The sequence below is a fragment of the Triturus cristatus genome, chromosome 11 (genome assembly GCF_964204655.1).
Source record: "Triturus cristatus chromosome 11, aTriCri1.1, whole genome shotgun sequence".
In the NCBI taxonomy this organism is placed as follows: Eukaryota; Metazoa; Chordata; class Amphibia; order Caudata; family Salamandridae; genus Triturus; species Triturus cristatus.
The window spans coordinates 297,840,721-297,862,312 of NC_140594.1; the positions used below are offsets into that span (position 1 = coordinate 297,840,721).

The 21,592-nt window shown below is 43.8% G+C and overlaps 1 protein-coding gene across 1 annotated transcript in view; it reads left to right on the forward strand.

Annotated features, from left to right (window-relative positions):
• The window catches only part of TPCN1 (two pore segment channel 1), a 350,431-nt gene that overhangs the window by 190,955 nt on the left and 137,884 nt on the right, over positions 1 to 21,592 (forward strand). The window contains exon 12 of the mRNA XM_085634844.1: positions 10,762 to 10,886. Within this exon, the coding sequence (XP_085490970.1) occupies positions 10,762 to 10,886 (125 nt within the window). The remainder of the gene's footprint in view (positions 1 to 10,761; positions 10,887 to 21,592) is intronic.

Sequence of the window (21,592 nt, forward strand, 5' to 3'; positions counted from 1 at the left end):
AAAACCCATCGCAACTAAACGAGGACCCGTCACATACACACGGTGAAGAATTTTAAGCTGGACAAGACGGAGACGGGCAGGAATGGCGACCTCTTTCGGGGAAGACACTGCAGACTGCCAGTCCTCGTCATCCAACTCCAACCCGTCTCCGGTCCAGGCCTCCCGAAGATGCCCCAGGAGGTCCGCCCTACTGTTGATTAACTTCTTATAAATCAAAGAAATCGTACTATCGGGCAGATGACCATCAAGTATACGGTCCTCGAGCGGTGAAGCTACGGGGATCGTGGTACCGGCCTTGAAAACCGACAGCAAAGCGTGGCGAACCTGTGCGTACCTGAAGAACTCCCTCTCACTCAGCTCATACTCACTCTGAAGCGCCGAAAAGGACTTGACAGAACCTTTCACCCAGAGATCACCCACTCTGCTGATACCAATCATATCCCAATTCTCAAAACCTTTCGTCGTCCAGAGGCAACCCAATACGTCCGACGCAAACAGAGGGGTCGCTCGCGTCAGGCGATCATTCCAACGCATGGCCACATTAGCATCCCTCCACGCACGCACTGCAATCTTAGTGGGTCCCGTTAGGTTCCTCCCCGCCGTCCGAGAATAGAGCGCTCTATTGAAGTTGCCACCGGGCAACTGATATTTATCCATCTCGAAAGCCGGATTTGGGCCGGGGGCATACGTAGCATGGTTGACAGCGGACAGCTGGGAGGCCCAATAGTACCTCCTGATGTCCGGGAGCGCGATGTCCCCGTCATACCAGGGGAGAGTCAATATTTTGCAAGAGCGACACGAGCGCGACCGTCCCAAATAAGTCTCCTCTGTAGACCCTCAATCCTCCCAGAAGTAGGCCGCCGGAATAACATCAAAGGAGTTCTGGAGTGCATAAAGAAATCGGGGCAGGGACATCATTTTAAGAAGTGCCGCTCGACCGAGTGGCGACAACGGCAACTTACGCCAACGAGCCACATCCAACTTTAGTCGCCGGAGAGGAGGAAGGAGATTATGCTCATGGCGGACCGCCGGGTCCAACGATATGTAGATCCCCAAGTACTTGAAACCGGACTGCGAAATTTGAATGGGAAACCTATTCGGCAAGGGGGGAAGGTCACCGGAAATAACATACACACAGGATTTGGACCAGTTGATGATCAGCCCAGAGTTTTTCCCGAAAGAAGTGAGGACGTCAAAAAGGACATTAAGTGATTCACGCGGGGAGGTGAGGTACAAAAGAATATCGTCGGCGTACAACGAGACTCGGTCCTCAAATCCAGGGGCCCATTGAATGCCCTTCATCGACGGTTCCCATCGAAGCCAAGCCGCGAGTGGTTCTAAAGCAAGAGCAAAGAGCAGGGGGGACAACGGACACCCCTGCCTAGTACCCCTCCCAAGAGCGAAGGGCCGGGACACCCTCCCATTGACAACAACCTGAGCCAGCGGATCCGTATATAAAAGTCTGACCCAACTAATAAATCCCGGCCCGAAACCGAACTTCGCCAGAGTGGCCCAAAGGTACGACCATTCTATCGTATCAAAGGCCATTGTGGCGTCCAAGGAAGCCAAGATGGCCGGCTCGGAAAGAAACTCCGCCCTGGCGAGAACGCCATGCAAACGCCGCAGGTTGAGCGCGGTGTTCCGGTGCGGGATGAAACCAGACTGATCCGGATGAATCAGGTCACAGATAACAGCGAGTAGGCGATTAGCGAGGACCTTGGCGAGGATCTTTGGTTCAGCATTCAGGAGGGAAATGGGCCTGTATGAGGCACAATGATCACGAGGCTTGCCCTCCTTGGGAATCACAACTATGGTGGCAAGCCGCTGGTCCCTAGGGAGGGAACCAAGCTCACGCGACTCCAAAAACATATCGCGAAGAAAAGGCGCGACCCTAAATAACATTTTTAATAGATATTTCTATTATTCGGTTCATGTCTATTTTATCCACCCCAAGTTTATTTTGCCATTTATCCTCCCAGGCCAGTAAGTCATCTTCATAATTTTCAATAATTAATTGATAAATAGGGCCAATTCTCAGTCTTTTTCGAGTTGCTTCAATGATTTTGACCTTTTTAAACATAATTTGATTTTTTCTACTTTTCATTTCAAGAAAACTACGTATCTTTAGATATTAAAAAAATTATGTACGAGCTACGCTATATTTTTCTTGCAAAAAAAGAAAAGAGACTGATGTCCATCAAATAAATCTCCCAATTGACAGATACCCGCCCGATACCATCTAGCCATAATAGAATCTCTGAAAATATCTGGTAACAAAAAACAATTATTCAACGGAATATAAAAATTTTGATTTAAATTAAGGCCAATTCTCTTTTTGACTTTTCTCCAAATCTCAAAAGCTGTCATAAAGATTTTACATTTAGTTTTTTTGTAATAACTGGGTTCAATTATACGGACTAAACATTGTCGGGTTTCCTCACCCAATACCATCTCATATATTGACGGGCTTGCTGACTCTTCAATTCATACATCGTGGGCAAATAAAACACCCATATTCTGCATAAGAACTGACCAATAATATAGCCAAAAATTAGGTATTCCCCATCCCCCTCTATCTCTTGGTAATATGCACCTTTTAAAAGCTCTTCTGGACCTATGATAGCTCCAAAGAAACCTAGAACACATTCTATCAATTCGATCAAAAAACAGAGTAGGAAAGAGTAGGGGACTCATGCGAAATAAATACAAAAATTTAGGAAAGATAACCATTTTTATTACATTACTACGACCATATAAAGATAGGTGAAGATTATCCAATCTTTCTAAAGTCTTATTGGCTGACACTATTATCGGATCAATATTTAAGCATACGATCTTATCTATTTCTGCAGATATTTTAATTCCCAGATATGTAGCTTCTGACTCAAGTCATATCATTTGGACGCCCTTCATCCGAATGTAGCAGCTAGGTCTTAGAAACATTTAATTTATACCCAGAATGCCTTCCAAATTTTTCCGCTGCTTCCACTAGCTTGGGTAAAGCAGTCTTAATATCTGTTGTAACTATAGCGATGTCGTCTGCATATGCAAACACCTTATAGGTTATATTATGTATTCGAACTGGTTCAATTCCAGCATTATTTTCCAGACTATTTAAAAAAGGCTCGATGTACAAAGCAAATAGCAAGGGCGAACTGGGACAACCTTGTCTTGTCCCCCTTGTAATCATTATATTACCTGAAAGTCTACCCGAAATACGAATTGCTGCTTTTGGACGAATATATAAAGCCTGTATAGCTTTAATAAATTCGGCAGGGAGCCCCTTACAAATTACGGTTGACCATAAAAACTTCCAGGAGACCCGGTCAAACGCTTTTTCAGCGTCCAACAGGGCTACTGCAACAGGAGAATTAGAGGCCTGTGCCCAGTCTAGTAAAGATATAATTCTTTTAACATGATCTGTCGTATCACGCTGCTTAATAAATCCATGTTGTCTTTTACATACCAGCATAGGCATGAGATTGTTTAGCCTATTTGCTATAACCTTTGAGTAGATCTTACTATCTACATTAAGAAGATATATCGGTCTATAAGACCCCATATCAGTATCTATCTTCCCTTTTTAAAAAAAAATTACTATAATTGCTTCAGACCACGAGTCCGGAGGGTTACCCAAAAAAGCTTGTTGACCTACTTCTAATAATTCTTTTTTAAGTAACTTTCTAAACGTACGATAAAATTCCAAAGGGATATTATCAGGACCCATCGCTTTACCCAAAGCTAGTTCTAGTAAAGCATTTTCCACTTCCTCCCATACTATAGGAGCAGATAACACTGCTTTTTGTGCCTCTGAGAGTCCTGAAGACTCTAAAGACTCTAGATCTTTCAAATAACCTCCTTCCTCGTAGTCTAATATCTCATTTGACGGGTGCACTATATAAAGATTGATAGAATGTTTGAAAGGCTTCTAAAACACCCTCTTTGGTTTCTTGAAGAGCCCCGTTTACGTCAATAATCTTAACAATATCGTTGTAGATGGCTTTTTGCCTTAACCTTTTAGCCAAAATTTTGCCAGTTTTTTTGCCAAATTCATATGCTTGTTCTTTATATTGTTTATATTTTAAGGCAATTTGGTTAGCAATATTAGAATATACTATAGCTCTTTTAATAGTAAGTTCTCTCTGAGCCGGGCCTATATCCTGACCCAATCTGATCGCGTCAGCTAGTTTATGTTCCGCTAATGTAACCATCATGAAATCGTTCCTATATCTAGCCATCAATTTTTTACGTATAGATTTTGAAAAACTTAGAGTTTCCCCCCCTAACTATCGCTTTAAAAGCATCCCAAACTATCCTATTAGATGCAGTTCCTTTATTAAATTTAAAAAACTCCTGTATCACCTTGACCATAAATTGACAATACTCTTCATCCAATAGCAAATTCCTTTCAAAAGACCACAAATAAGTTCCTTCTCCCGGATACGGAATAACCATTAGATCAAGTAATACGGGATTATGGTCAGAAATAAGTTTAGGGAGAATCTCTAAATTGGTTTTTCCTATATATTGCAGTGAAATAAAAAAATAGTCTAACCGAACGAATTTACTATGTGGGGCCGAAAAAAAAAAAAAAGGTATAGCCTGGGTCATCTGCATGAGTTGCATTCCAAACATCATACAGACCATGATCTATGATTAACTCCCGTAAAGCTGTAAAAGTTTGTGGCTTTCTACCAGTATACGACGGGGTCGCCCTTATATCCAGATTAGCTTCCAGATGAATATTCATATCGCCACACATAACTAATGGTTGAGGCCATTGGGCTAATTCTATGTTTAAAAAATTCATAAGTTTCATATCATCCAAATTTGGACCATATACAGTACATAATGTAAATCTAAACCGCCCAACCTTTAGTAGACTGATAGCCCATCGACCCCATTTGTCTTCCAAAGACTTAATACATATGCCTAAACCTCTTTTCATAAGAATGGCTACTCCTCTCTTCACCCCAGTTTGTTTAGAACAGGCAACCAATTCTAACCCTAACTTATTCAAACAACCCCTTTTAGCCAATGCTATATGAGTTTCTTGTAAGCATAATATATCAATATGTGTTATCTGAATGAGTTTGGCTAATACATCTCTTTTTTTCACATCGTTAAGCCCACAAATGTTAAGAGTGCATATATTTAATTTTCTAGCCATACTACAGAAAAATTTAGAAAATATCTCCCAGCTTGAGACAAAATAACTATTATGACATATAACTTTTGCATTTGCATTTGTACAATCCTTACATAATACTTTCTACATAGAGAATCAACCAAAATATATATCAAGGCTGCCGCTGACTTTTCACCCTCCCAACACCCCTGTCCCTCCACCTTTCCCTCACCCCATTTCCCAGTGCCCCGTATCGTCCACCCTCCCCACCCACCCCTCCCAACCCACCATATGTGACATAAGGACAATCAGTCCCTAAAGGTATGGAGTGCCGCCCTCCCCCTTTTTAACTGAGTGGGAAGGAGAATAACTTTATTATCCACACATTTATACTAAATTCCCCTTAACTTTAATAGCAAAAAAAAATCCTTAGATAGTTAAATCACAAACTATAATGACTGTAAAAATTCCTTAGCTTCAATCTCTGACAAAAAAAACCTGGTCTGGCCCTTAATTATAATCTTAAGCTTGGCTGGATTCTGTAGATAAACTGTTGCACCTTTTTCTTTGAATCCTGATATAAGTTGACGTAAATGCCAACGTTTTGATACCGTTTCCTTACAAAAATCAGGTCTTACAAAAAAGTTACAACCTTTCGCCATCCTTTTTTTTTATCCGGCCTAGCTAATCCAAAAACAGCCTCTCTCGCCAGAAAATCATTAAATCGTACAAGAATGGCTCTTGGTCTGTCTTCCTCTCCTTGCCTCACTCTTCTCATAGTAAAAGGAATCCTATGAGCTCTTTGTATCTCCGTTGACCAATCCCAGAGAGTCAATTCCGGAAAAGCCTCTGTAAACAGTTCACAAATAAATTTCCGGACGTCCGAATCTTCTTTTTTTTCCGGAATACCTAAAACACGCAAATTCTTTCTGCGAGCTTGATTTTCCAATTCTGTCAATTTGATACTAATATCATCCCGATGTGTTTCTGTACGGCCAGATCGCCTTCTAATGTGGAAATCCTAGACTCTGCTTCAGTCACTCTAAGAGCCATATCAGAACGTATTTTCATTACTCTCCGAACAGAATTTTGTACTTTACGACAAGTAGCTTGCATGCGGGCATTATCTGATTTTATTTCTGCTCTATTTTCCATCATAGTGTTATAAATCATAGACCGAGTTATCTCTGGAGCCGGTGTTTGTACAATGGGTTCAATTTCTGGATATGCTCGATCTAATCCTGCCATTATACTCTCTGGAAGTATCGAGTCGGAAAGTGCACCCGCCTTTAAAGATTGCTTATCACTATTTGTCTGTCGGCTTCTTCCTGTTTTAGCTTTTTTAACGGTGATTACAGCAATGCCGGGAGAGTCCATACTAGATCTAACTCCATCATCCATGCTGCTGTACTCTTCATTGTCAGTCCAATCTTTACTTAAATTGACACTTTCATCTGACGAATGATCTGATGGGGAATAAAAATTATCAACAATTTCCTGGGATCCTAATGGATCCTGTAACGACATCCCCTTATTTAGCCCTGCCAAATATAATTCCGATATCGAATTATCCAGATTACCAGTTGGCTCTTCCAATAGAGGGCATTCAGAAACTTCAACTCCCAGTTGGCTCTTCCAATAGAGGGCATTCAGAAACTTCAACTCCCAGAATGCATCTGTCTGAACTAACATTATGCTGGGTTTCTTTTCCTTGCTCCTTTACTTGCTTTGCGCCTAATATAATTGGGTTTGTTGTAGATGTAGATAGGGGGGTCGATACAACACTATCTCGAGGGGGGGAGAGCTACTGGAAACATTATTATCAGTATCGGTTGTATCCAAAGCTGTCTCCTTTCCTTGTTCAGATTGCAACACTGTATTTTTTACTGCCTGCTTTTCGAACCAGTCTGGGAGAGTTCGCGCACCATGTTTTGCCATGTGTGTCTTTTCCTTAACCACTCGTTCAACCCCCCCCCCCCCCCCCCCCTCTTCTGAGTTGCATTAGTGAAACTCTGAGCAATTCCAGGCCCCCCCCATTTCACCCATTGCTGCCGCCTCACCAGTTACTCCGTATTGAGAGTCCTCCACTGTAGCTGCCTGCGTTTTAGCTCTTTGAGTTGCTGCTTTCGGTGGCATTCTTCGGCGAGCGGTTCTTCCGTATCCACTGACCACCCTTTGAAAGACACCAAAGCAGAAAGCAGGAGGTCGCCAGTCCGGAGCTTTAATCAAACGCAGGAATCCAGATACCATCCGACCGTTAGGGGCTGCAGCATCAACCAAAGATAAGAAAACTCCTCCCCACACCCGGCGAACTCGGCAAGTCTCAGCGTTTCAAAAAAAATGTATTCCAGATACTTAGTCCAAGCTGAAGCACATTGTTTGCGATTAGAAACACGATAAAGCACTGTTCCTCCTCAATGATTTCAACGGTTCACAGGGAAAAAGATGACATAATTCCTCCTTCCACACCTAGATCGAGGGATTGAGCTGTTTACACAGCCCGTGCCGCGGCCGCCATCTTGCCCCGAAAAATATAGAAATCCAATCAAAATCATTAAACATGATATCTTCAGAGATAAGTTATAGATAGGAATTAGCATTTAAAAAAACCTTTGAAATTCACTGAAAAAAACATAGGTTTCAGGCCTGATATAGCTAGGAATTAGCATTTAAAAAACCTTTGAAATTCACTGAAAAAACCATAGGTTTCATGCACGTTATAGTTAGGAATGGCATTTAAAAAACCTTAGAAATTCACTGAAAAAAACAAAGGTTTCGGGGCGTTATAGTTAGCTGGACATTTCCCTCGTACAAAACCCTAGAAATTCCCCTGTTATAGTTAGTTCAGCTAGCTATAACTCGCGCCCCCGCAATGCACTGCTGATGACGTCACATATTACATCACTCATGACATGGTCAGTGACATCACTGATGACATCACTGATGACATCTCAAATGACATCACTGATGACTCATCCATGTGATAAATTAGTGCATCTTCTCACACCCTAATATAACCATTGATACACCGTCTCAAAATTTCAGACTTCCATTCTCAATACCATAGATACTCCAATACCAATAACTACATACACACTCATTGACTCTTAGGTCTACACACACCTCCACTCACTCACCTGTAGAGTCACTCATACTTGCAGTCACTCAGTACAGGACTATCATATGCATTTATATACCTATATAGAAACTCAGACACCGCTAATCATCCATAGACATACTCACACACCTAGTCAGTCATGCAAATAATTAATCACACTCCCATTTACTCACCTATGCAGTTATACACACACAAGTTCACTTACTCATAAAAATAGTACCACATTCTTACGCTCTTATACAATCACTGATACAAGCACACACTCATCCATACAGCCACTCTCACAATCACACACTCACATATACCCACTTATATACTCTTACACACATATATACTGCCTTTCACATATGTAGTTACTCACACATGTACCACTGAGATATACATTCAATCACTAACACACCTATACATACACTCACCCAACCATACAGTCCATCACAGATACACTCTTTAAAAACATGCCCCCACTGAATCACCCACTCACACATCTAGTCACAGTCACACACACCCTACCCACACAAACACTCAGGCACCCATACAGATACTCAGACAACCAATCAATAACCCATATAGACACTCATATAGCTATTCAAAAAAACATGCAGCCACTTATACACCAACACACAGACACCTACAGACATTCACACAGTTTAGTCACTAGTCTGCAGTAAGATACATTTAATGACTCCCTTATAGAGTCAGTTACGCACCTAGAAAATCATCCATTCACACACTTGTACACCCACTTATTTTTCAACAGGCCTTTCCCTATATATATTAAACATAATAAAACTGTTCAGAAACACATACTCAATGGATGATGTAATGAGTGATGTCATCAGTGATGTCACTGACCATGTCATGAGTGATGTAATATGTGACGTCATCAGCAGTGCATTGCGGGGGCGCGAGGTATAGTTAGCTGAACTAACTATAAAAGGGGAATTTCTAGGGTTTTGTACGAGGGAAATGTCCAGCTAACTAGAACGCCCCTGAAACCTATGTTTTTTTCAGTGAATTTCTAAGGTTTTTTAAATGCCAATTCCTAACTATAACGCCCCTGAAACCTTTGGTTTTTTCAGTGAATATATATATCAAAGAGTTACCCCCTCGGTGGAAATGGCACTCACAGTTAGGTAAAAGCTCATTGAAAGAAAACTGCTGTCACTGACATACTTTTCCAATGTTCCTCACTTAACCGACGCGTTTTGGGCTAGATAGAGCAATTGTTACATGATTATTTACACACTCAGGGTAATTAATTTTATCCAACAAAATTTATCAAAATTGCTTTGGACATTCGTAACGTTGTTGCTAAACTGAGGTAAGTACTTTAAATTCAATTCAGTACTAGCTGTGAATAGATCAAAGTCATGCAATGCTCGCCGCTTAGTCATTTCGAATCTCATCCATACTCCATTTAAACGCACTATTGTTCCTCTGAAATTAGTTCGTTCGATAAAGTCATAATACTGACCAGAAATCTTGCAAATCACACCTTTAAAATTCAGCCTTGAGTAACAAAAGCAAGAACATTATATTCCCATGTACATGTCAATTGAAAAGATTACAACACACTCTGGATCTCTCGATGTTGCAATGTTTCAAATAGTGCAATGTTGCATAATGAAAATTCAAGTATCAAACTCGGCACATTCCCAGTCTTAAAGTGTGCAATAAAATGTAACCCTGAGAGTAAAAAATGTAAGAAATTAACAAAAAACAGTTGCTGTTGTGGGAACCCAATGTCTAGAAAAATACACACAAAACTGCTTTTAACAGCATTTAGAAGTGCAGCTTACTCATGCGGCTGAAACAGGTCTCCAAAATCCTCTTCTATTCAGCAGGTCTTTCCAATCAGGGTAAGTATGTATATGTATGCATGTGTGTATATGTATGTATGTATATTATGTGTATGTATATTTGTGTATATATGGATGTATATGTATGTGTGTATATGTATGTGTGTGTATGTGTATATGCGTGTGTGTGTGTGAGTAATATGTATATAAGTGTGTATGTATATATGTATGTGTGTATATGTATGTGTGTATATGTATGTATATATGTATTTATATATTTTCATTCTGCCACCACTCTTGTTACTGTTTTGCTTACATGAAGGGAGCATATTTGGAGTTGATGCTTAACTTGTGTCCTGGAGACCTGGGTTTAATCCCAGCTTCAACATGTGACCAAAAATAAGTCATTTGATTCTCAGCTAACCAACTTCTTCTCTCTCTACCGCAAGTTAGAAGTGCATTGTTATGTCTAAACTGTAAATATATGTGTGATGTAAAAAACAATTCACAACTATCTCCGTATCACATCTGAATTTCTGTCTCCTTGTTTCCAGCCCCCTCTTCCTCAAGCTGTTGTAGTTCTAAAACAAAACAGGACTTGCAACGTTCTTCTTGGCATAGGGCATTTTAGATTCACCCCTAAAAAATATCCAGTCCTCTGAGTAAATTAGGTTTGTCTTCTTTCTCTTAGCCGACTTTCTCTTCTGCTTTTTCAGATTCAGTCTGGCATTTCCTACAAGCAGTTTGAAGGACTCATGCGTTACTACAAGCCTCGAATGTCTGCTAAGGAGCGCTACCTCACTTTCAAAGCATTAAACCAAAGCAATAATCCCTTACTAAGGTAAGCTTACGGTCACCACAAATGGCTCAAATAGTGCAAGTTGTAGGGATGCTTGTGCAGTATTAGTGTGGCAGGCCTCGCCTTGTGCCAAAAAAGGGATCCAATAGCTGTGCTAGTGAATAATTCCTTTAGTCTGTGGCAGAGGACAAAAGAGTGGACAAACAAACTGTGCCTGAAGGCAGCGAGGGGAGATTTTCTACCTTTAATGCTGTGGAAATCTTTGCATTCCAGTATCCATAGTAGGAGGCACAGGGAAGAGAGTGAGGCGTCCTCTTTCCCGCCCTCTTTCCTGTCATGTGAAAGGAATAATGAGTGAATGTCTGGCTTTTAATGACCCATTTTATTTTATAGAGGTGCCTCGCACACTTTACTCTCCATGCCCTATCACCACAATATCATTGGAAAAGTCTATTTTAGAAATTTACAACAACAAAAAAATTGAACTATGAAAGTGTTGAAAAGAATTCATGGAACATTGGTTTAGCACCAGCTCCTCTGACCGTATTTGTATATGTATTGTGATTCAGGCTTATTCCAGTATACCAGCATGGTTTGTTGTCTGAGCTACCAACATAGCTTTATCATTTATGTTTAGCTATATATCACATGCTATGCATACTCCTGCCATCTATTTTTTTGGGTGCTTACATTGCAGGTTGTTTTTTTGCCAGTTGTTGTTCTTCGAAGTATAAGTTTGAGTTTCAGTTTAACTCATGATACCTCTCAGAAACCCACTATGCATCAGGGCAAAGACTTTAGTGACCAGAATTGCCTTCTCCAGCATCTGAAAAACCAGCACTACTGACAACAACTATACTCTCACCATACTGGAGGATTTCTCTCTGCACTGTGTCATATGCAAATGACTCTTGGGAGCGGTGGGGTGGTGGTTATGAAGAACATTCCCTTTGAGTTCTGTCTGAAGTGTAACAGCAAGTTCCCATCGGGGACACTGAGTTTGCAACAAGTACTTGCCAAGAGACCATGAAGAATTGCACTGTTTGTTCTGCAATGTCTTCAAAAACAAAAAGACTTCTCAAATACCAAAAAGAGCAGGATGCAGTGTGAGGATACTACAAGACTAGCACTGATCTTCACACCCAAGGACATAGAGGAATCTTACTTGAAAGGGGAAGGCCAGTCTGGTGCCCTTGGTGGATTAAAGTCCTGAGGAAGAGTCCTCTGAAATCCCAGGTAGTATCCACAGAGTGACCATCCAGGGTCTGACTTTGACAAGATTCTGGAACCCAGGGCAAGCATTGCTCTTGAGGGAGAGAAGCTTCAAGGCTCTGCTGAACAGGCCTCGATAGCCTGCTCTGGCCACTATTCCTGAGCCTATTTTTCACAGAGGGCCTACTTTGACTCTGGCCAGTCCTTGAGATATGGGAAACGCATCTTGACACCTGCTTCTACAGTGTGACACAACAGGAGTCCTCAAACTCCCATAACAGCCTGATGTCAAACAGAGGAAAAATCATTCTCAATCAGGAAAGATCTTAGCTAGCCCTTAACCACAGGAGCAAGACTCTGCGCCTCTTAAGAAGAGGAAGCTGATGTTTAAAGAGGCACTCTCTGAGGAATTGCATACTTCCCGCTTTCGAAAAGGACACCATCCCTGTTCCTCAGTTACCACCCAGCCCTGCTCCTTCTCCACCACATTTGCACATCATTCACCTCCCTCACTACAGTACGGTGTCAGCTCAAGATAATAAGTTTGATCTACAGGAAACCTACCATGACCCTGTAACACCAGATGAGGGAGAAGATCATTGGCAGGACTATAATGTGGATCCTCAGGATGACCCCAACCTTGAGGCATATCCGGTTAAGGCTTCACCTTCAGGTGACACAACAGCAGATCATGCTGTGATCCAAATGGCCTCAGACCACCACAAGGTTAAACTGCACATCATAGAGGAGGATAATTACTTTTTGGAGCCTATGGAGGCCAGGGTGGTTACACCTTAGATCAAAAAGAAGTACAAGCCTGTGCCTGATCACCTGCTTTACTTCAGGGGCCATGTACAACAGACTCTCTGATAGTATACACCACTTAGAAAGTGGACATCTGCCTAGGGAACAAGAGATGTACCAACTCCAGATAGAGAAAGTCACAAATAGACACTGTTGGTAAGCGTATAGCAGTGGGAGACGCCACACAGTGGCACATAGCCAAGTCTTTGAGCCTCCTCTCAAGCTATGAGCATTACCATTGGGAGGAGATTAAATAAATAGTTGGAAACCTCCTCGAAACGTGCCATAAATGCAGCAAGGAGTTAGTCAACAGAGGTAAGATCATCTCAAATGCCAACATCTGATGTTCATTGCATCTGGCGAATATAGCTTCCAGGGAGGTGATTACTGGTGTCTTTCTCAGAAAATATTCCTGGCGACATGTCTCTGATTTCCATCCCATAGTCCAAAAGTACATCATTGGTGCTCTTTTTGATGTTAAGCTTCTTTCTGGGTTCCAAGTGGACACCATGATGGGAAAAAAAAAAAACGACAGCCAAAGCCCTGAGTGCAGACTAGATGCAAACCAGTAAGACTGGTTTCCGGTGCGTACAGGCAAAATGGGTGCCTAAACTGCAACTCTGGAGCAGCCTGCCTTCTATCAGCAGCCGACCATTAGGGAGGGACAAGGCCAAAAGTCCTTGGCCAAAGGAGATTTATTTCAGAGGAGAAAGTAAAAGAAGCCATGGGAAGCGCCCATCCACTTCTAATTAGTAACTTACCACCATTCCCCGTTATACAATACCTGTTGGTGTTAAACTCCGGTTATTTTATCACAGTAGTAGGAAATAACCTCAGACAAGTGGCTACTGTCCATCATCCAGCAAGAATAGAGCTTGGAGTTTCACACCACTGTTGGACTTACCATCTGGGAGTGCAGCTAGGCTGGGTTGGGGAGGAAGGGCCTTGGCGGAATGGCGACGGCCAAGTCAGGCCTTCGCTGGCTGATTATAGCTCGAATAGCCCATGCCCAAAATCTTTCCAGCTGCAGGAGGCTTGGCTGGTTGACCTCAACGTTCTGATCTACTCCTGGCACTCTAGCCATCTTCGGAGTGGTAGTTCGGCAACAACGTGGGACAACAGCACAGCAGTTAATCTCAAGAAAATGCTGGATGATTTTATTTTTTTTTGAAAACGCTCCAGTTTTCCCAGAACGATCGGGTAATTGCATTTTGAGCCTAAATCATTTGTTTCAATTTAATACTTCCTAAACTCACATGGCTCCTGGCTTCCTGTTCACAGCATTACTGTTCCTGTTTCACAGTATGAGAGAACAAAATATGGTCATTCACTGCGTCACAATGCAGTTGAAAAAATATTTTTCATTAGGTGAATTGCCTCTTTCTCGTCTGGATTTGTATCCCCGAATTTTGTTCCTGTTAGTTGCAAATTGGAGGTATGCTCAGTCTTGTAATCCTTTGAGTCTGTCTGTGCCTTTTTGTCTGGGCTTATTTTGACCATCTTTACCTCGTCTCCACTTCTGTCTCTGAGTATAGATTCTGGCAGTCGTCGTAATTGGGATTTTTTAAGTCTTTGAAGCTTTTTCCTTCAGTTTTGTGATTCATTCCTGCAGGCACCAGCTCTTTATTGTGTACCACTACTACGTAGCAAAGGGTGCTGCACTTATCATTGAGCGAGGAGCCAAAAGAATGTCCTCATGTACTGCCCTCGACAACCATTAAATATCCTACACCATTAGTCAGGAACATGAGAGACTATTGCAAGAGGAAGTGCAAAAGCACCAAAGTATCTTTTTTTTTTTTAACTGATGAGCTAAGGGGTGTCATTTCAAAGAAGGACTTCACCCTATGTCCTTTCCTAGACCTTGGGCCACTAAACTGATACCTACTGTTGGAGCACTTCAGTATGACCACCCTGCAGGATGTCATTCCTCTTCTTCGCACAAGAGATCAAATGGTAACCCTCAGTCTAAAGGACGTCTACTTTCACATGCTTATTCATCTGGCACACAATTTCCATCTTTGATTTTTGGTAAGTGACCAACACTACCAACAACACATCCAGGAAATCTGATAGTTCAAGGCACCAGATTGCAGCCGTAGCAGAAAATGCATACTAATTTCTTAAAGCTAACTATAATTTAATTGGCACCCAAAGCATTTTACACACATTTGCAGCAAAACAGTCCTGTTAAAAATTGACAACATGACCGCAATGTTTTACTTTCTGGACCTGCTAAGCTGGATGCAGCAACAAGAACATGAGTGGTAGATGAATCCTGAAGTATTTCAAAAGCTCTTTGGGCAATCTGTGATGCCTGAACTGTATCTGTTTGCCACAGGAGAGAACGCCAAAAGTCCAAGCTTCGCTTACAGGTACCCACATCCAAAGTCCATTAGCAAAATGCACTATTAACTAACTGGTTAGGAATATTTGCCTATATTATGTTATATTTTACCCGGGAGGGTACCCTGGTGCTGAGCCGGTGTGAGTCTAGCCACACTTTGGGCCTAGTGTGACTACTCAAAAAGCTAGGTGTTCAGCTTCTTACGGAATTCAAGAGGTGAGGAGGAGGCTTTTGTGTAGCAGTAGGTCGTTCCATGTTTTAGGAGCGATGTAGGAGAAGGCTCAACCGCCAGATCTGATTTTCTGTATGTGTGGGATTTATGCAAGTACGAGTCTGGACGAGTCAATGTGTCTGGAAGGTTTGTGAAAGCAGTTGCAATTGTTGAGGTATGCGGGGCCAGTGTTATGTAGTGCCTTGTAAGTTTGGGTGAGGAGTTTGAATTGTGCTAGTTTGTGAATGAAGAGCCAATGGAACTACATGAGGTATGGTATGGTGTGATGTGAGTGCAGCGTGGAAGGCTGAGAGTGATTCTGACCTCCGAGTTCTGAATGGTCACCAGCCTTACTAACAGCACAGCTAGAGATGCACCGCAAATAATATTTTCATAAGAAAAGAGTCCAATTCAATTTTCTGAATGTTCCAGTTCTTTTTATATTTTCTTGTATAAAAACTCCAAGGGTTACAACAAAGACGGGTATCCCGTTAGAATGCAATTTTTGCATTCTACGTAATTTGTGGGGAGAATAGTGTGCAGCTGTTTTGTGTGTATCAAGGCACCAATTTCCGGGGCGAAATACTTAAAGTTCCGACCTGGATATTATCTCATCCACTGATGCATAAGATTCTGCATGGTGGTGTGTAGATGCTGAATGGCCAATGGTATTCTCATGATTATGAAAATACGAATGAGCACGACCTGAAGAAGTACATTTTTTTGGACGAAATGCGTTGGCTCCTCCCATACGTCCAGCAGTGGGGGCTCCCCAGCAAAGACCTCTATGCCACTGCAAAATGTCCAAGCTTAGACTCCAGGAATCCACCCCCACAGTCCATTGGCAATGCACTACGGATTAATTGGTCAGGGATTTTTGCCTATGCTTTTCCGCCTCCCACTTCTTCCATTCGTAGTCCGGAGACTTCAAAAACATCCCTCACAGTCATCCTAGTGACACCAACTAGGACCAGAGAGCCCTAGTTCACCACTTGTCTCGACCTCTCCCTGATACCACAGGAGAAGCTGCATAACTGTCTGGACCTTCTCGCGCAGAGCCTGGGCACACTCCAGCACCCGAAACGCAAGCACCTGAATCTTGTCATCTGATTCCTGAGGTATTTGAATTTGGCTATTACAAAATTCAATCATAGGGCTAGTGTTCCTTGGTAAAAATAGAGAGTAAGGGAGGCACGCATTCCCAAAGTGTAGAGGGTGCCTCTGTTGGGGTATTGGGAGTGGACTGTCAATGAGACTGTTTGTTGCCCTCAGTCATCCCCTAGAGGAAGTCATGCTTCATCATTGGGCGATGATCCTCGCTGGGCCGGCGCTGCAATGGCCAACGGGTCTACCGAAGGGGCGCTTTGGCGGAGATATTTTAAGAGGCTGCCATATAGATGACTGCAAGTAAGGGGGATTGTGACGTGGGGGGTAGTGTGCAAGGTTAAAACTGGTAAGGGAGTTTCCTAACGCAAAGCTTTATTGACAGGAATACCCTTTCAGGAATAAAAAACCTATGGTAGGTTGGAGCTACCTTTTGGGTTTCAAAGGAAACTGGGTAGTCAACAAGTGTGCAGACAGATACGAGAACTACACTTACTGTCTCAAGAGTGGGACCTAGTGGTGGTTACCCCTCAATAAATATGTCGACATGTTTCGCACCTGTGTTGGTCATAAGGATCCAAGGCACTTCATCACGACAAAAAACATATAGTGGATAAACTACCCCACACTGAGCGGTGCTTGTTCGTGCTACCTACTGTGTGTGTGTTGTGGTGTTCCAGGTCCGAACTGTAGGGAGAAGGAAAACATAGTAGTCGAATTATTAAAGGCACTTCTAGAGTGGTTGTTGTTCCAACAGTAAAATCCCATGGTCGAAAAACTCTCCCATGGTACCCCAATCGTGTGTAGTATTGACTATGGTGGAAGTATAAAAACACACTTCTGTACGAGTGAATTAAAACCTGATTAACAGTAAGACTCAGAATGATGGTCATTGTATGAAACCCACTGGAGTGAGTAGGCATAGTGCAGTCCATAGAAGACACTGATGCTCTGATCTGGAGCTTGCAGTCTATATGGGTCTTGTTGGAATGATATCAGGGTCTAAGATATATGTTCGAGGCATATGAGCTGCAGATTACACACTATGCATAGATCGCCATCTGGTGTTGGGCCCCGATGTTTACACTTGTTTTTGTCCTGGAAAGTCTTTGGAAGTCACGAGGTAGGTGACGCCTCCTTAGGATCATAGTGCGCATGGGCGTCTGCTCCATCCTCCGGTTGTTTTTTTCCGGCATCGGGCTCGGATGTGTTTCTCGCGCTCCAGTTCGGAACCGTTACCGATTCCTGTTTTGACACACAATCCTTCACCCTTTCGACGGTATTGTCTCGATCGCGAATCCTAATCGGCGCGCATCTCTACAAGTCTAAGATTCCGGTCGTCGAAGAAGGCCTTCGGGCCGACCTGAGCCTTGGCATGTGGCTCATGGAAAGGACACCTTTCAAAAAGTGTCCTCGATGTGGGTTGAAGTTTCCCCACACCGATCTGCATGAGGTGTGTAACCTCTGCCAGAGGAGCGGGTTGAAGAAGGCCTCATCAGCGCCTCCAAAGCCGATGACTCAGACGTCGAAGAAGTGACTCCAGCTCAATGGGTTGTAAGTAGAGACGTCGACCCCGACCCACTCCCTACAACAGCAAAGGCTTCGGTCACACCTTCACCTTCGGGCTCAGGTGCACAACGACACACTGCTTCCCATGCCCCTCCCTCGGGCCCGGCAAAGAAGCCTACCAAGCCTTCCGACGTCTCGGGCTCGTGTCTGCCTGCCACCGGCGCCAAAACCCAATCATCTGCACCAAAAAAGAAGCCGCACCCATTCTCCGGGCCGACTGTTACTTCCATCCCGAAGCCCTCGGCACCGAAGACACCAAGCAGTGACTCCCCGGCACCAAAAAAACACTCGGAGCCGATGAAGAAGCCACACCCCAAAAGTTCGGAGTCACACTCTTTGGAGCCGAAAAAACCATCGACACCGAAGAAGCACACAGACTGGTAAACCACACGGCTCGAAGCCCAAAACCGCTCCGGAGCCGGCGCCGAAAAAGCCCTCGATGCTAACACACTCGGCGCCGAACACCCAACCGTCTTCAGAAGAGCTTTTTCGACCAGACCCTCAACAAAAAACTCTAACTAAAGACCCTAAAACTGGTCAATTGACTCTCCGTTCCAGTAAATGACCACTGGACATGCATGCACCAGCTCCACCACCTAAAAAGAGGAACATAGCCACATCACCTCTTAGGGTCCGTTCTCCACCTCCTCCACCACCTCGTTCTCCTACGCCATCCCCTACACCAGTAGACGATGACGACACATATGATGACACAGGGGACTGTGACAATGACCTGCCACTACAGACCCAGCTTCCCTTAAGGGCCCTGTTCCATTAGACTCCATGAGGGTCTCAAATGCTAGTAAAACGGCTAATTCGCAGACATCAGGTGATGCAGCTCCGCCCGACAAAGAATCTAAACTCCTCGACGCCTCTGGCAAAAGAACAGCGTCTCAGGCAGCTAACATTTGGCGCATCGCAAACACTCAGGCCCTGTTAGCCAGATACAATAGGGCTCACTATGATGAGTTGGAGTCCCTACTCCAACACACCCTGGACATTACAAACATAAGGCCAACGACCTCATACAGGAGGGTAAAATTATCACCAACACCTCCATCCGGTGCGCTCCCGATGTGGCAGATACGGCATCCAGAGCAGTAAACACAAGCGTCCTTCTCCGCAGGCACGCGTGACTACGCATTTCCGGTTTTAAACCTGCGGTGCAAAGCTCTATCCTCAACCAACCATTCGACCAATTACACCTTTTTGGCCCTAATGTTGATGCATCCCTTGAGAAGAGGAGAGGACACCGACACAGCCAAATTAATGGAAGCCTTGCAATTGCAAACTCCCAGACGTTCTTTTCGTCGCTCATCCTACAAGGGCAACTCCAAGGGATACTTGTCTGATACCCAATCCACCTCTTACAAGGCACACGCCCAATCCACCTTCACCAGAGGTTATCGGAGAGGAGGATACAGAGGCAACAATAACAAGGGCAGAGGCAAGACTAACAACACCCGCTCTGCCTCCACCCCTGCCCAATGACTTCCCTCCGCTTTCCCCGGACCATTCCACTCCTGTCGGGGGAAGACTACAACAGTTCCTTCCTGTCTGGACCAACATCACCACAGACAGGTGGGTGCGACAAATAGTGCAATCAGGTTACTGTCTTGAACTTACCTCTACCCCCCAAACATTCCACCCAAACAGCGTCCACTGTCAGCAGAAGATTTGTCACTCCTGAAACAAGAGGTAATTTCCTTACTACAAAAAAGTGCAATAGAACTAGTTCCCCCTGCACCAACAAAACACGGGAGTTTACTCCCTGTATTTTCTCATACCAAAGAAAGACTGCTCTCTGAGACCTATTCTAGACCTCAGGCCACTAAACCTATACATACAATCAGACCACTTCCACATGGTCGCACTTCAGCAAGTCCTCCCTCTACTTTCACAGAGCGACTTCCTAGCTACCTTAGATCTCAAGGACACCTATTTCCATATTCCCATTCATGCAGCTCACAGAAAATATCTCAGGTTTGTAGTGGACGGTCAGCACTATCAATTCACAAAGTGCCTATCCGTAGTCGCAGCCCATCTAAGGAGACAACACATTCACGTCTTCCCATACCTCGACGACTGGCTCATAAAAGCCAGCTCGTACAACCAGTGTGTTCATCACACTCGTGCAACTATCCAATTACTCCACGACATGGGGTTCACAATAAACCACACCAAGTCTCATCTGCAACCCTCTCACGCGCAACAGTACCTCGACGCCACAATAGACTCCTCAAAAGCGCTAGCCTATCCCAGTCCAGCCAGGATAGCAAGCATTCTTGCTCTCCTACCCAAATTTCAGCCGCATCACTCTCTTCCAGCTCGAGTGTTCATGCAGCTCATAGGGATGATGGCCTCTTGCATATTCATAGTGCCTCACGCAAGACTCCAGATGCGTCCCATACAAGAGTGCTTAGCACGCCAATTGAACCAGGCTCAAGGTCAGCTACCGATCTGATGTTGGTAGACGGTCGCACTCATTGCTCTCTGCAGTGGTGGAACACCAAAAGCCTTTCCAAAGAGCGACCGTTCCTAGAGCCAGTTCCTCAAATTGTCATGACAGCGGACGCATCGCTCTCTGGCTGGGGAGCTCACCTATTACATCACACCATGCAGGGCAGGTGGACACCACAACAAAAGTTATTCCACATCAATCACCTGAAATTACTGGCCATATTCCTAGCCTTAAAAGCAATTCAAAAACAAATATCAGGCAAGACTGTCCTAGTCCGCACAGACAACATGACAGCCATGTACTACATCCAGAAACAAGGCGGCTCTCTCAGCTAGCACAGAACATATGGAGATGGGCTATACCTCAGAAAATGTTTCTCCTAGCCCAACATGTCCCAGGAGTCCAAAACACCATAGCCGATCTGTTAAGTCATCAAACGCAACAGATTGACGAGTGGGAACTCCATCAACAAGTTCTTCAACCATTCTTTCAAATGTGGGGGCAACCACAGATAGACCTCTTCGCCACCCACGAAAACGTCAAATGCCCAAGGTTCGCCGCCAGATACCCACACCTATTGTCCAAAGGCAATGCGATATGGATGAACTGGTCAGGCAGATTTGCGTACGCCTTTCCGCCTCTCCCACTCATACCACTGGTGGTGCGCAAACTACGGCAACACTCACTGACTCATTCTAGTTGCTCCAACTTGGGCCAGACAGCCGTGGTACACCACATTGCTGGAACAGTCAGTAGTTCCGCACCAAAGATTACACCTCTCACCATGCCTCTTAACCCAGAACCGTGGAGAGATCAGACGCCCGGACCCAGCTCAGCTCAACCTTGCGATCTGGCTCCTGAAATCTTAGAATTCAGTTACCTTAACCTCCCTCCTGACTGTATGAACGTCATTAAGGAAGCTAGACACCCTACCACTAGAGCCTGCTACTCAGCCAAGTGGAAACGATTTGTGATATATTGTCATAACAGTAACATCAATCCCCTAGATGTGTCTATCCAACACATCATATGCTATCTAC